A 14,391-nucleotide genomic window follows, 5' to 3' on the forward strand; every position below is an offset into this window, starting at 1 on the left:
TAAAACAGTTGCTCTATCTAATAAATGCTATTTCCAATCCCTAACCCTACAAACACAGCGGAGCCTTATACACACAGTCAATATACCAGACACTGCAGCAGACAGCAGACAACAACACCTTTCGAAAAACACTTTTCAAACAGCCAATGAGAAGATTGAATTGCCACAAAAGGCTACCAAGGTCACACAACTATATGGAAACATACAGCAGATGTGTCCTCCCACAGGGAAGGGAAGGGTAGTGTGTGTGTGTGCGATACTCCATTGTTTGCTATCAAAGCAGTCACTTCCAAGGCAAGAGTCCAAGCACCTATGACAGTATTTGCTGCGATCTGTTTGAACAAGAACAATCTTGGCACTGACTTGTTTGTCTGGAGTAATCCACTATAATCCTCGTGCAGCTTTCACTCTTAGGGTCATAACACAAGCCAGCCAGGCCATCTCAAACCCATTTCTCGCACAACGTTCTCGCACAACACAAACCGCCAACAACCACTTCAGACGCCGACCACTACTGTACAAAAAAAGCAACAGCTGATCCTGTTATATAAAGTTCACCACTCAGCAAGGGTTTTTTTTACTGTTAGAATTTGTCTTGTTAACCGCATCACTTGAATGATTAGCACTTAATGTAAACACCCCAAACCACGGATGTATGTTGACACTATATTGAGTACAACAAAAACGCCCAAAGAAGTGAGGATAAGAAGAAAGAATAAACGTTAAATAATATAGCACAGGAAAATAAAAAAATAAAACGTTTGAGCCTTTTGGGAGACTTGAATCCTACCTCCCATTGGATGAGTTTCCACCGTTTCTGTTATCTTGCTCGGCCTCGTAGACAAGCCGAGCGACGGTGCGGGGAGCAATGTTAAAATCCACTTTCTCACAGGAACACATTAACATAGTTTGTGGCGTGAAGGAGCATCTGCCGGCTGCCAGCTAACAGTTAGCCTCCCGGTCAGCTAACCAAGTTTAGCCAGCGCCGACCTCGGAAAAGGCCGACAGACAGCTCACAAAAAGATGTCTATCTTTTCAGCAGAGAAAACACTACGCCGACGTCTTCCATGTTTCACGTTAAAAGAAACCCCCGTATAAAACAATGTTGTCAAAGAAAATGGAAAGCTAACAACCGAAGTTAGCACCGCACCAGTAGCGTACTAACTTGGTTTAAAAGTAACACACAATACGGTTTATTGTCGAAAAGTGAAAAGGAACGAAGTCAGACGGGCGAGAGTACTTTAGGGGAGGGGTGAACAGAAGTCTTATCAAGAAAACAATTATCCCTACAACGAATTTTTACAAAGGCATAACCCCATTAACACATTTGAAGAATTATGTTAGAGGAATTTTAAATGAAGGTCATCTTTATTATGCTGATAAACATACACAGTGACCGGCGAGAAGAAAAACAACACCCCTCCGGCAAACTTTTTGGTACAGTCCGGGAAAATAACTGTTCAGAGGATGTGGCGACTGAAGAGACGAGTGTTTTACATCAGAGCGATTCAATACATCAAAAGTCTGTTTTTATTAATCACCAACTATAATATTCCGATGACTTTAAACTAATCACCATGAGCAACACAGTTAAATCCAAGGATTTTGCATAATTTCAGAGTTTATTTGAAGGGAGATAGGCCTATGTGTGAGCAACATTAATGAACAGCAACATTGCGCCCCCTTGTGTCTAACGAGGTTTTGGGTAGTCAATTTGGAGCCTATTTGTAACCTGATAACTCATTAGGTACCTCATAATTTCCTTTAAAAATATTTGCAAGGATTATGATTCCTTTCTAAACAGAACAATCAAAAAAATGAATTGACATTAATCATAAAACACATATAAAACTATTTTGTAACAAGAGAAAAGACATTGTGGCATAGTGTGTAAGGCAAATGGGCACATTCATCTCACCCCTTAACTCCTGCAGGAGCATAGCTTCAAATGGTCTCATGAACTATTGCAGGTATGGGTGCAGCCTGTAGGATTAGATATCTACTGCTCCAGGATTTATACAGTGCACAGGGCCAGTGACAGGTCACCTTGTCTGAAACTGAAAACAAATGGACACACATTGACAAGACACTTTCAGTTAAAATGATGCATGATTGTGGGGCTTTCAACTGACAGATGAACATGGGTTTAAAATGTTCTCAAAGATTATTAAAGATAAGCAAAGGGCTTTTGAAATAGTTTAAGGCTATTTTTAAAATACAAATCAAGAAAATGATTAGTGTCAATGTTGAAAAGTGCCCATCAAAGTTTCCTAAAGCCCAATATAACCTCTTCAAATAGCTTGTTTTGTCCGACCAACGATTATAAATCAGTATATATTCAGTTGATTTTCACATGACAAAGAAATGCAACCAAACACTTCAACTGAGAGGCTGAATCCAGAAAATGTCAGCTTAACTAATTAATGGATTATCAAATTCATGTTGACCAACTAATCAATAGATTTACTTTATAAGTCAATCATTCCAGCCCTTGTGGATTTAAACGAACCAACCAGTGCTGTTGTACTGCACAGGAAGTACTATTTCAACTTTATCTCATTTCCAGTGCCCACAACTCATCTTTGTTTACACACTTTGCATGTTCCAGTCTTATTTCCATATTGTGAGCACTGACATTATATTGAGAAAAAAAAAACATATTAGGCTTTAATATATAATCTGTAAAACAGAAAAATGCACAGAACTGAAAGAAACATAGTCATAGTTATCATTTCAAGTATTTAAAAAAAAAGGTAAAATACTGTATTAATCAACACATTTACCCTAAAAAGCACATATTCTGCTGCAATAAACTTGCCTTTACCTGCAGCAGTTGCTTCTGTATCCTTTTTAAATTGATGGCAGAGCATCACAATGACTTGGCGATTTCAAATTGTCCATCGTTTTAAAAGGCATCTTGTGTCTTCTCACGCCTTGTGATTTCCTCCCGCAGTCGAGACTTCACTGGCTCCACTTCAAAGCAGAGAGATACGAGGTCTGTTTTACAGCCCCGAGGCGAAACTGCTCCGGGATACAGGGAGCTGTGTTGCTGAGCACCTCTGGCTGCTGAATGCGGTACTGGAAATTCGATCTGTGCTAAAAATAAATAAAAAAGGCTCACAAGCGAGAAAGGAGGTGTGTCACTTACTGTGTTTGTGCGTGTGTAGGGTCACAGTGGTGCAGCCCATCCCCCCTCAAAACACACGGTTTATCATATATGTCAACATTTCCTTGAAGTTTCCTCATGTGTGTGCCAACCCCAAGGTATTCCTTTCACCATCTCTTTCACAAGCACGTGTCTGCGTGTGTGTGTGTGTGTGTGTGTGTGTGTGTGTGTGTGTGTGTGTGTGTGTGTGTGTGTGTGTGCGTGTGTGTGTGTGTGTGTGTGTGTGTCATAATCAAGATTGCTCTGGCTGATTTCTATTGTCATTATCCTTCACGGGCCACCACAAGGTTAAAGGAGGCAAGGACCCATATCAAGAGCTCAGTGCTCCACTGTGACTGTGTCATCTGGTTACAACACATGACAACATCCCTGACCTCCAACGCGGCCAAAATACACAAACACACACACAAGCAAATACACACTGCCTGACTTTTAATGTGTGTATGGCCTCAGAGTGGGACACATTCAATGTAGGTATGTGACGAGGCATTCACCGGTAAAAAAAACAACTCATTAAATTCATCACGTCAACACACCGGCTGCTCCAACCACGTGGACCTGTTCCTCACTGTAGTCAGCACGTAAGCTGAGGCCTTCACTCAATGTCTGTTTTTTCAGCCTTGACTTCAGTGGACTTGTTTTTCTGACTGTCCAACTGGCAATGACTGACTGTCCCAGACCCTTTTAATGGCAAGGTATCTGATAACAAGTGAAATTATAAACTACTGCTGTTAATCTTTCGGCCTTTACTCAGAAAAACGGCGTTGGTAGCAGGTTGATGGAAGAAGACGCAGTTTGAGGCAGATGAGGAGGTCTTCAGGAACAATTCTTTTATTTAAACAACAAAACTCATCCTGCAGTCAAAACGAAGCCAATAAAAAGTTAAAGCAGTCCACATTCCTCTCCTGGTCCCTGCAAGATGAGACCAACTCAGTGTGTGTCCTCCTGAAGCAGTATACCTTAATATAAAATGTTTAGTAACATAATACACTAAACTACAATTCGTAGTACACTTACAAGAGGGACATGTGAAATGAGTTGGGGGAAACGGGTTTATAGACATATAATTAATAAATATTGATAAAGAAATGATACAATTTCAAGTGAATACCATGCATTTTTAAACTACACGTTGTGTTGACTAAAGCAAAAGAGCAATGTATGTTTTTTTAGCTCAATCAACAAGAACATTTTCATCTCTTCCAGTTTAATTGCAAATGAGTACATGAGATAGCCTTAATAGGCATTACTAAATATAATACACAGTATATTATTTTTTTTAAGAGGAGAGACAAATCAAAATACACAATGGAAACTATGATAACACTGACATTGGCACCTGTGCATAGGGAAAATGAACAGCTGAGTAGGAGCAAGTGGTCTCTTGGCTTGCTGTGCGGGGTAAGCCAATGCTTCCAACTAAAGTTCTCACAGTCCTGACTGCAGCTGCTTTGTTCGTATAGTCTTCAACAGGAAGAGATTCACAGCTCATTGATGATAGATGATTGAATGATAGAGAAAGTAGTATGCGAAACCTCTGGGGAATTTATTTAAATTTGCTGTATTACTGAGCTGCTAAAATATCCATTCCTAACGACCCAACATTCAAAATACTGCAACAAACGCTTCATCTCTGCTGAGGTGTCCTTGTGCCAAAAACACTGAAGCCCCTTCCAACTGCAAGGTTCTGTAGCCGACCATATTGACCTGTGGAAAGAGGGGCAGGAGAACATGGCATTTATTTACAGACAAAACACACCCCCATGTTGCATTCAAATGTATGTGTAGCTATCCCTTTAAGCCCTGCACTTTTGTTTGCTCCACTCTAAAAGTGCGTGTTTGTCCAAGAAGGATTTGTTTAACAAAGCGCGTCAGGCATGGATTTACATGCCAGACCTGCTGCTCCTTTTGCATATATAAAAGTGAATATAAAAGCCAATATATGAAACAATATAGGAATACACAAGATTGCATAAGGCAAGAAAAGGTAATAACCAAATCCTGCATAATATCTCAAGCTAGATTAATAACTGATTTACTTTGTTAAAACTTGACAATAATATTGCTCCAGTGAAAAAAACAGAACAAAACTGAAAATCTATAGGATTTAAGAAACTTTCCCTCCTCAGGAAGAGTGTTCCTTTACCTAGGAGTCACAAGAAACATGGCTGTTGTCTTGCTCTGCTTGACAGTCATGCTGTAGTTATGGATCGGGTCTCATCCTCTCATGTTTCCTGCTGGCTATCAACACTCGCAACGTCCAAGTCTGCTGGATTCACACGCTCTAAATATAGCTGCCTTAAAGCCAGACCGGACTGCATGGGAGATTTAAAACTACTTGTGAAAGAAACACGGAGGCTCAAGAAGTTTGTTTTTTTGTAAAGACTTTCTGGTTTCTGAGGTTTTCAGCCATTCTTCTTGGCCTAGGTGAAATGCAAGGCTTTTGAACTAATGGATTTACGGCTCAAAGGGTGGAATGGTTTGACGTGAAGAACACGGGATTAATCATGAATCAGGAGGCTTTTTGTCAGTAATGTGATCTTAATCCCTACAGATTTTTTTCCATGCAAGTTTACATAAAGGAAAGTTCCATATTTTGTTCAACGGCTGACCATAAATTGCTCCAGCAGACATGATAGGCCACTTGTGTCTTGTAGTGGTTTTCAGTCTTTTCGGTAAGTACCAAATGTATGTCTTTACTTTTAAATGCTTTTTCCTAAATTGCAATGTTTGAAAGTGTGCCTGACCGTAACAGAAAGTCTCACATTTTAAAATGGATGTAAGAATCTATCATTGTTTAAGTCTTTACTGGACTGTTTTAAATCAATCATATACAATACGAAGACATCACATCACAGGAGATAAATCAAAGGGAGGGGAAATTGTTGTTTTTACTCAAACTTACATTTTTGGCTGATAAATGGATTGAGTTATTATGCATTAAATTAAATTTAGGATTATTCGTTCATCTCCCTCTATGCACTGTTATTTTTTTATCTGTATTTTAATATCCATGTGTTTCTTTTATATTATGTCGTAATGCCTTTTTAATATCTTGTGTAAATCGCTTTTAAGTACTTTGTTGTTGAAAGGTGCATACCATAAGTCAACAAAAAAACACTTTTTAAATGTTTTTTAGATGTTAAAAAGTAACAGATAGTCAATGCTTCATCGACGTTTTGACAGTATTGGCAGCTACAAATGCTTTATTAGACCCAGAAAAAAACCTGTAGCTATTTTTTCAAGTTGGGAATAATGTGATAGGTTGTCACCATAATAATGCACTTGCATGTTCTCCTCCTTTTTGTTGTCCTCTCTTGCATTATTGTCACTTTGTCATTACAAATTTCCACTCATTTTTTTCCATTTTTCCCTGCAGTTTGTCAGTGCCATGGAGGCTGTGCGGAGGTGGACTCCATGACTGAGGCGGTGGCAGGAGAGGGATTCCTGCTGGGCTGCATCTCCTGTAAGAGAAGAGAGGAGGTGTCTGCCCGGGCCACAGTCGACTGGCACTTCAAACCACTGGGAGAAGAGGAGTACAGGCATGTGAGTTCACCAAAGAACTCTTAAAGCTTTAGTGCGTAACTTTTTTCATAGAAATGAATGTTGCTTACATTCAAGCCAGCGCCAAATGAGTTAGCACAAAGTTGATTAAGCTCCATAAAACTCTCTCTGTATTTCTCAGTATGGCAGCATTTACAAACTGGTGTCACCCCCCTGACACTGGCACAGAAGATCAGAAAAATCCCAAAAAGCGCCCAAGAAATGTTTCAGTTGATGATTCTACTGCTAAGAAAAAAACCTGGACGTACAGTTGAAGGCATCAAATCCATGCGTCATCGCCGAAAAGCTTACCTCATGTAGAGTACAGTGTTTTTTGTAATTGCTCAGAATTCCTTATGGGGAGCGACAGAAGTTACGCACTAAGGCTTTAAATATGGTTGGGTTTTTATGCGAATGAAAATGGCTCTATTTTCCTTTAACTATGAAGTCAATCGGTAAAGGCTATTCATTATATTCATAGCAGGTAATATATAAAAGAGAAGCCTTCCTTGGATTTATCATTTGCCATTTATTTCCCTCTCACAGATTTTCCACTATGACCACCCCAGTGCCGACATCCTCCATAAGGACTTCGTCGACCGCTTGGAGTGGCAGGGGACAGAAAACACTGACATTCAGATAGGAGCCATTTACATGTTTAACGTCACCTTCAATGACACAGGGATGTACCGCTGCACAATAGACCGTACACTCTTCCTGCCGGTGTACGATGAGCACGTCACTGTGGAGAAGGACGTGGAGCTCATTGTGGTGGCTGAAGGTAAGGTGGGCTGTACCTGTATAAAGGCAGCTGTGAAGTATTCTGTTCCTGATTAAGTACTTAAACAACAATGTTAAAATACATGTAAAAGTTGATCATTTAAAATCACATTTTAATGAAAGGTACACAAGTATGCAAAATGTTCTCAAAGTATCAAAAGTGAAAAGCATTCTCATTCTGGGGAAAAATATGTCCCCTGGGATTCATGTGTAGTCATTTTACTGCTGTAGCTGGTGGTGGAAATTATTTAAACTATATACAAGTAAATCAGATTAATGTTTCTCTGGATCAAGAAGAGGTACATCAATAAATCAATGGGTGGATCAAAAGAGCCAGTTACATTAGACGATTAGACTGTGAAAGGGCCCAAGGTCAAAGGAGCCATATTCTATTTGACTGCTTCTATCAAACACACACTCTTTCAGAATTAGGACTTTGCCAAAAGAAAAGCACATCGGAAAATCTCTTGTCAGTCCACAACTGTTTTATGTGGTCCACAGAATCTTGTCTGAGAGTGTTTAATTACAGAGTTGTAATAGTAATATAATATAACAATTACAATTTCAACAAGGGTTTGGAACTGTTTCACCATGTTTACATTACAACTTTCCGCATGTGGTGTTTCCCTGTCTGTTATAGAGTATATGTATTTTTATCAGAAGTTATGCTTGTTCAGTCTTATCTCAACAAAGAGGATTTCTGACTTTAAAGAGGCTTTAAACAATGCTGACAATCTCCACAGACAACACAATGTTAACCCTGGTGGACGTGCACACATTGTTGTTGTTTCCTCTTTCCCAGCCAATCGGGAGCTGACAGCCGTGATCTCAGAGATTGTGATGTACGTGCTGATCGTGGTTCTGCAGCTGTGGCTCATCGTGGTTCTGGTCTACTGTTATAAGAAGATTTCAGAGGAGCAAGAAGCCCGGGATGCCCGTAAAGCTCTCAAGGCTCAGACAGAGTGAGTCCATTGTCTTTTATCTGATGTATTAGTAAGGTAATGAATAGTTTTTTTAAGCCTTTAACCAATATACTGAGGTCCTTCTAATTTTGCTGTAATGCTTTTTTGAATAATGAGATTATGAATTATGAATGAATCCAACTTTTTACAAAAGTAAAAATTACATTCTGGGAATTTGTTCTGATTCTCTCCTGCTGTTTCTCACATTCAAATAATTCACTTTTTGTTTTGATATTTTCAGACTTTTAGAATCAAAAGACAACTGTGATGGGGTGCAGCTAGAATAAAAAAAACTGGGTGCGTTCTATCTATCTCTAAAGACACCCCTCATACAGATTCACTGTCATGCACCAACTTCTGATTTAGGACCATTTTAGAAAATGACACATTCTCTTTAACTTCAACTTTTTTTTCTTCCATTTTATATCCACCAGGTGAAAAGACAACATCTGGGCGAGTCAAGTCTCATTGCTTTACATTTATTTAGCTAACAAAGACACAGTGACATGTATAAGAGGTTGAATTTGATTGCCTTGGGCCCCCTGGTCTTATACAAGGTGATGCTGCAGATGGGAGAAGACAGGTCAGATTTCCTTTACATGTCAGTAACACATGGTGTATAAGGTGTCCTGTTTGTATATGTCATGCTTGAATGTTTTTTTTATTTAAAAAATAAAAGTAAATAGCATTTAAGGATTTCTGAAAATAAATGTTTTTTTACTTAAAGAATCCAGTGAGTGATTATTTAGATTGTTAAACGGTCTATCAACAATTTCGTATTTTTTTTGTCTTCAAAATATAAGAAAACAAAATGTTTCGACACCACACAAGTTCAAACAAAAAACTAAAGTATTTAACTTTGAAACGTGACACTCACAAATTCAAGCACACCCTCTTATTGATAACTGATCATACGATTGTCTTATTAATTCCGCATTATTGACTAACAACAAACTCAATAACACGCATTCAGATTTTTAAGTGCGCCTCAGCTTATTTGAATCAAAATTTTGGTGGATGAAATAATTATGTGTCGATAAAGCATCAATTGATGGCAGTTAAGTTTCAGACTAAAAGGTGGCTCACTGGGCTAAAGTGTGCAGTATGTCTAATCTGTGCTTTTTATGCCTTATAGTGGCAATTTATTCTCTTTTACTTCTCCGTTGACCACACAACAGAAGCAGAAATGCCAGCAAATCCATCTTTTCAATGAGTTTGCTGTAATTTGAAAATTACCAGGTACCTAAGAAGTCTTAATCTGTTTTAAAATGTTGTTTAAGTCTGTAAATACACTTTAATAAAGTAATTGTTTTTGTAAAAAAAAATGTTTTTGTAGTGTATTATGTTACTAAACATTTTATATCAAGGTATACTGCTTCAGGAGGACACACACTGAGTTGGTCTCATCTTGCAGGGACCAGGAGAGGAATGTGGACTGCTTAGTGGGGGAAGCCATAGGGAAGATCTCTGTAGATTATTCAGTATGCACACAATAGAGGGCATGTACCTCTATTCGTTTTTTGGCTACAACACTTTAACTTTTTATTGGCTTCGTTTTGACTGCAGGATGAGTTTTGTTGTTTAAATAAAATAATTGTTCCTGAAGACCTCCTCATCTGCCTCAAACTGCGTCTTCTTTCATCAACATGCTACCAACGCCGTTTTTCTGAGTAAAGGCCGAAAGATTAACAGCAATGTCCACTGCACTTGCTGCATTTCTTATTTAGCCAAAGACTTTCACACAGACACTAATAATTACCTCATCAGTGCATACTGAATGAACCACTGCAAAGGAACTGTATTCGTATTATTTGGATATGCCTGCATTGTTTGTGCAAATTCTATGTTGTGTTGTTAAATATGTATATAGTCTGCCATTCCCACAACATAATATGAAAGCAAAAATACATGTCTGCATATATCTATATCGGAAATACAGCACCACTGCAGGATTCACAACACACACACACTCACACACCATGTTAAAGGACATTTGGAGGTGATTGTGTTGTAACTCAATCTAGTTTGAGCTGTGCTGCATACTGTCTAAACTACCTCCGGTCTGAAAGCAGCTTTGTTCTCCTGCTTCAGCCTGGCACCGTCCTGAAAATGACCAGACACTCGTACTCCCAATGCAAAATGTAACAATTAGATATATTAAAAAAAAACACAGAGACAATACCACAAACCACACACAGTTTTTACAACCTGTGGGACAGAGGCTAATGGAGTATTTCTTGATATTTGTTTGTCCCCGATGACTTGTGATGCAACTTGGGTAACATAAGTTAACATAAACATGTTAAAGCTAATCAATCTGACTCAGATTTTAAATGATATCTTATCAGATGAAACACAGCTTGAGTGAGGTCTGCATAACGATTATATCCACACATGCTCATCTGAAGTAAACTGTTTTGCTGATGCACCAGTATATGCCAGTGGTTTAAGTCATGCTACATCTCACTATACTGAGCGTTTGACCTTGCCCTGTGACCTCAGAGTCATTTCATTAAACGTGTTGACATGTCGGAACATGCTGCATATTTCTTCTGAGTAAAAGTGCGAGCACGAAGGAGGGCAGACTATGACTGAGAGAAGGGGGGATGTAACTTTTATGCTGTGGACCTGCCACTTCTAATCCTGCCGTAGAGATAAATCATGAGATGATCCATGTTTGCTGATGCCAATGACAGCAAACACCGAAACCACATCTTTACAAGGTAGGCCTTTCTTTTTACTGAACAGAGAATTTGATTAATGAAGCTGACATCCTCATCACTTCACCGTCACTCTTATAACACCAAGGTCAGACAAGGAAAGAACGAAACAAGTGTTAGCATTAAAGCATGGCGGTTGGTTAGGAGTCTGAATATTCATTTTCAGTGTGTAATTTTAACAAGAAATTGTGACAAGGGAGTCACAATCAATAATATACAACATTTTGTTAATGTGGTTTTATTTAAAATCATTGAGAGACTAAGTATTTTCACATTCTTTCACACTTGACTTATTCACCAATGTCGTAATATGTAGTTAATCTATCGAAGTAGATTTAAAGAGGAAACTTCGTCAAATACTCCAGCAATTTCTGAGAGTATTTATCTCCATCTCAGAAATAATGTATTGTCATAATAAGTGAGTTAGGGAGAGTAATTCAGATATGAATCATGCAAAATAATACAATAGTGAAGTACAGAATCATTTCTGCGGTTACAAAGTAGAGGATAATCTTTCCTGTCAAATGAATTTTTTTCTTTTTTTATCTGTCTCCTCTTTCCTCCTCAGTTGCAGTTTCCAGAGCGTCCAGCAGAGGTCAGCCATGTCACACATCAACGCCACCGAGCTGCAGTCGCTCCTGCTCGCCTTCCTGCAGCACTTCCTCAACGGCACAAGCCTACCGTCTCCAGCTAAACCCCAGAACTACACTACCCAGCAGGCCGTGCACCACGTGGCCGCGGCCAGCAGCAGGGCCCACGCTCAGTCCGAGGGCATGATGTACATCTTTCTGGTGGTCGGCATGTTCAGCTTCTTCACTTTCGGCATCATGCTCAGCTACATCCGCTCCAAGAAGCTGGAGAGCTCCAACGATCCGTACCACCAGTACATTGCCCACGACTGGACCAAGGTGACCACACCGCCCAGGGCCGTCGCTCAGGCCCTGCACCGGGGGGCCGCGGGCAACGGAGCCAGTGGCAAGGAGCCCACCGTCATCTGCAACCCCGCAACCCTGGAGCAGCTGCCAGACTAAATGTTTGACAGTTCCCATAATAACCAAAAGTTACAGTGTGGTATTTTTAAAAGGCACAGCTTTTAAAAATTGAGTTTTGATGATGACACATACAGCAGCTCCTCGTAGCCAATAGCCTACTGTTCTTTAACTAACACTTGATGCCAATCCTGCATATCTGGACAATAACACTCATTAGGTAACACAGTAAATACACTTGTTTCCTGTGGATAGAAATAAGTGGGTGAACAAGTGTGTCTGAAATATTGCCAATAATACAATACAAATAAACTATTGATTGCAAATAATTATTTTGTTCACTTAAATTCAGAGTTTTAGTGTTTTATTCCGAGCAAAGTCTGCAACCAATACATTAGGCCTTGATTGGTATTTCTTTGCTTAGCTGCTGCGTTCTCTTCCTTCCTCCTCTCCCTCTCCTCCTCTCTCTCTCTCTGCTGGTCCAGTCTGTGTTGGTGGGCTCCTCTCACAGCACGGTCGATCTCTCGCGACAAACTGAAGTGAACCATTTGCATTTTGAGCATCGGTACGATGAGGTTGTAAATGTCCACCGTCTTGTTAAGTTTAGCCAACTCCTCCTCTACGGACTCACACAGCTGCTCCCATAGGTACTGCTCACCGGGGGTCATGGGGTCACAGAGCCTGGCCCTCCCCTCCAATAACCTCTTACGGATCTGAGCGGTGGCCTCTCGGATGTCACGCTGCGTGACGACCCAGGCCGGCTGGTACCCGTTGTCTATGAGGATGCGGTTGAGGTTGTGGGTCATAGGATCAGCGTACGGATTGTGCTCAAACTTGTTGAGGGGTTTTCCAGCTCCACTCAGGTTCCTGAAGTCTCCCCGGGCCATGGACTCCTGGATCAGGTCTTCCACCAGCCGTTCCACAGCCTGGGTGATCTTGATCTTCCTGCTGCGCTGACGCGTGTCCCGTTCCACCAGGGCCCCCTCTGCAGCGGCCGCCCTCTCGTGCTCCCTCTGTCTGTAGTCCAACACCTGGTCCGATGCCCGGTCAGCACGGATCTGCCGGTACTGACGCTCGCGCTGGCTGGGCGTGCCCGAGCCCACGCCGTCGTAGCTCAGGTAGTGTCTGTGTGCGAATGCTGAGCGTTGGTACTCCTCGTCCTCCAGCTCCTTCCCTCCACCAGGTTTCTTGGTTCTACTCTGATGTGCCAGCACGGCTCGGTAGGCCTCCTCAACCCGGGAAAACAGCACCGCGTCTGCCGTGGGAGCCCCGCAGTCCGGGTGGTAGAGTTTGGCCAGGCGCAGGTAGGCCTCCTTCACCTGCACAGGACTGCTGTGTCCCGCGTCAGGCAGCTGCAGAAGCCTGTAGCTCTCCTGCAGGCTGCGGCTGAGCTGGGGCCCGGAGCCCAGCGCTCTGAGCACCAGGGACCATCGAGACAAGACCAGCAGGAGACCGCCATGGCACAGGTCGCCGCGGGAAACCAGGAGGTGAACAGTGCCGCTCATTTCTGGCACTCTCCTGTGGAGTTGAGAATGGTAATGTTAAATATAAAAAAATATTTTTAGAAATGAACTTGAAGGAAAGGTAGAAGATGACGTACTGCATCATAATAAATAAATAAAAAAGTAAAATGTTATGAATAAGTTGGGTCCAGCTGTGAATACCAATTTTTCAGGGAGTTTGACTTATTGGTTGTCACTGTTTTTTGTTGACATTGACTTCATTTCCCCACAGACATATTTACAGTATGCTATTTGTGTATAAATGCAAAGAAAGATATTTCCCATTTAATTTTTATTCTTCTTAAGGCCTTAAGAAAATAAACCCAATATACAGAAGAATTATGTAAAATAAATATTTGTAGGCCTATTAAAACATAAAATAAAGTTTTACAGACAGAGCTGCAGGAATACCTGAGCACATGCAATGTTATAGTAACTAAAGCAATGTAAAAACTGAAGGAAAAAAACTGTTTTCTTTATGTATTTGACTTAACTTCCACTGGACGATAAGACTTTTTCATTGCATAACAATTAGGTTATACAAGGGCTACTACGGTGGCCAAGAGAGCTCAACGCACTGAACATATGCAAAGCTCATAGATAGTGTATAGATACCATAGGCAAAGATACACAATCACATTTTCCGTGTTGTATTTGCAGCGAGCTATCTTAATGCTGCACGTGTTGTCAAACTGATGACATTTTTTCCCTATTTATTTATTTTTCTGT

At 40.6% G+C, this 14,391-nt stretch overlaps 4 protein-coding genes across 4 annotated transcripts in view; 2 read left to right on the forward strand and 2 right to left on the reverse strand.

Moving 5' to 3' along the window:
* The window catches only part of gramd1a (GRAM domain containing 1A), a 29,419-nt gene extending 28,290 nt beyond the window's left edge, over window positions 1-1,129 (reverse strand). The window contains exon 1 of the mRNA XM_080039794.1: window positions 791-1,129. Coding sequence (XP_079895920.1) covers window positions 791-906 — 116 coding nt within the window. The 5' untranslated portion in view covers window positions 907-1,129. The remainder of the gene's footprint in view (window positions 1-790) is intronic.
* A 4,669-nt stretch (window positions 1,130-5,798) lies between these two features.
* Window positions 5,799-8,738, forward strand: LOC307259691 (sodium channel regulatory subunit beta-1; the record flags this gene model as incomplete). Its single annotated transcript, XM_080039635.1, has 5 exons — window positions 5,799-5,841; window positions 6,546-6,712; window positions 7,256-7,490; window positions 8,292-8,451; window positions 8,693-8,738. The coding sequence occupies 5 exons, from the start codon at window positions 5,799-5,801 to the stop codon at window positions 8,736-8,738; spliced, it is 651 nt and encodes a 216-aa protein (XP_079895761.1).
* A 2,840-nt stretch (window positions 8,739-11,578) lies between these two features.
* On the forward strand, window positions 11,579-12,221 carry LOC307259776 (uncharacterized protein). The gene has a single exon (XM_080039756.1). The coding sequence runs from the start codon at window positions 11,696-11,698 to the stop codon at window positions 12,200-12,202; it is 507 nt and encodes a 168-aa protein (XP_079895882.1). The 5' UTR covers window positions 11,579-11,695; the 3' UTR covers window positions 12,203-12,221.
* A 284-nt stretch (window positions 12,222-12,505) lies between these two features.
* On the reverse strand, window positions 12,506-13,665 carry dnajc28 (DnaJ (Hsp40) homolog, subfamily C, member 28; the record flags this gene model as incomplete). Its single annotated transcript, XM_080039755.1, has 1 exon — window positions 12,506-13,665. The coding sequence occupies one exon, from the start codon at window positions 13,663-13,665 to the stop codon at window positions 12,517-12,519; it is 1,149 nt and encodes a 382-aa protein (XP_079895881.1). The 3' UTR covers window positions 12,506-12,516.
* Window positions 13,666-14,391: the final 726 nt, after the last annotated feature.

Source organism: Ammodytes marinus (genome assembly GCF_949987685.1).
Source record: "Ammodytes marinus genome assembly, chromosome: 13".
NCBI lineage: Eukaryota > Metazoa > Chordata > Actinopteri > Uranoscopiformes > Ammodytidae > Ammodytes > Ammodytes marinus.

What these genes read in the sequence shown, in the direction of transcription:
- LOC307259776 (XM_080039756.1), top strand. Translation starts at nt 11,696, where the DNA reads ATGAATTTTTTTCTTTTTTTATCTGTCTCCTCTTTCCTCCTCAGTTGC.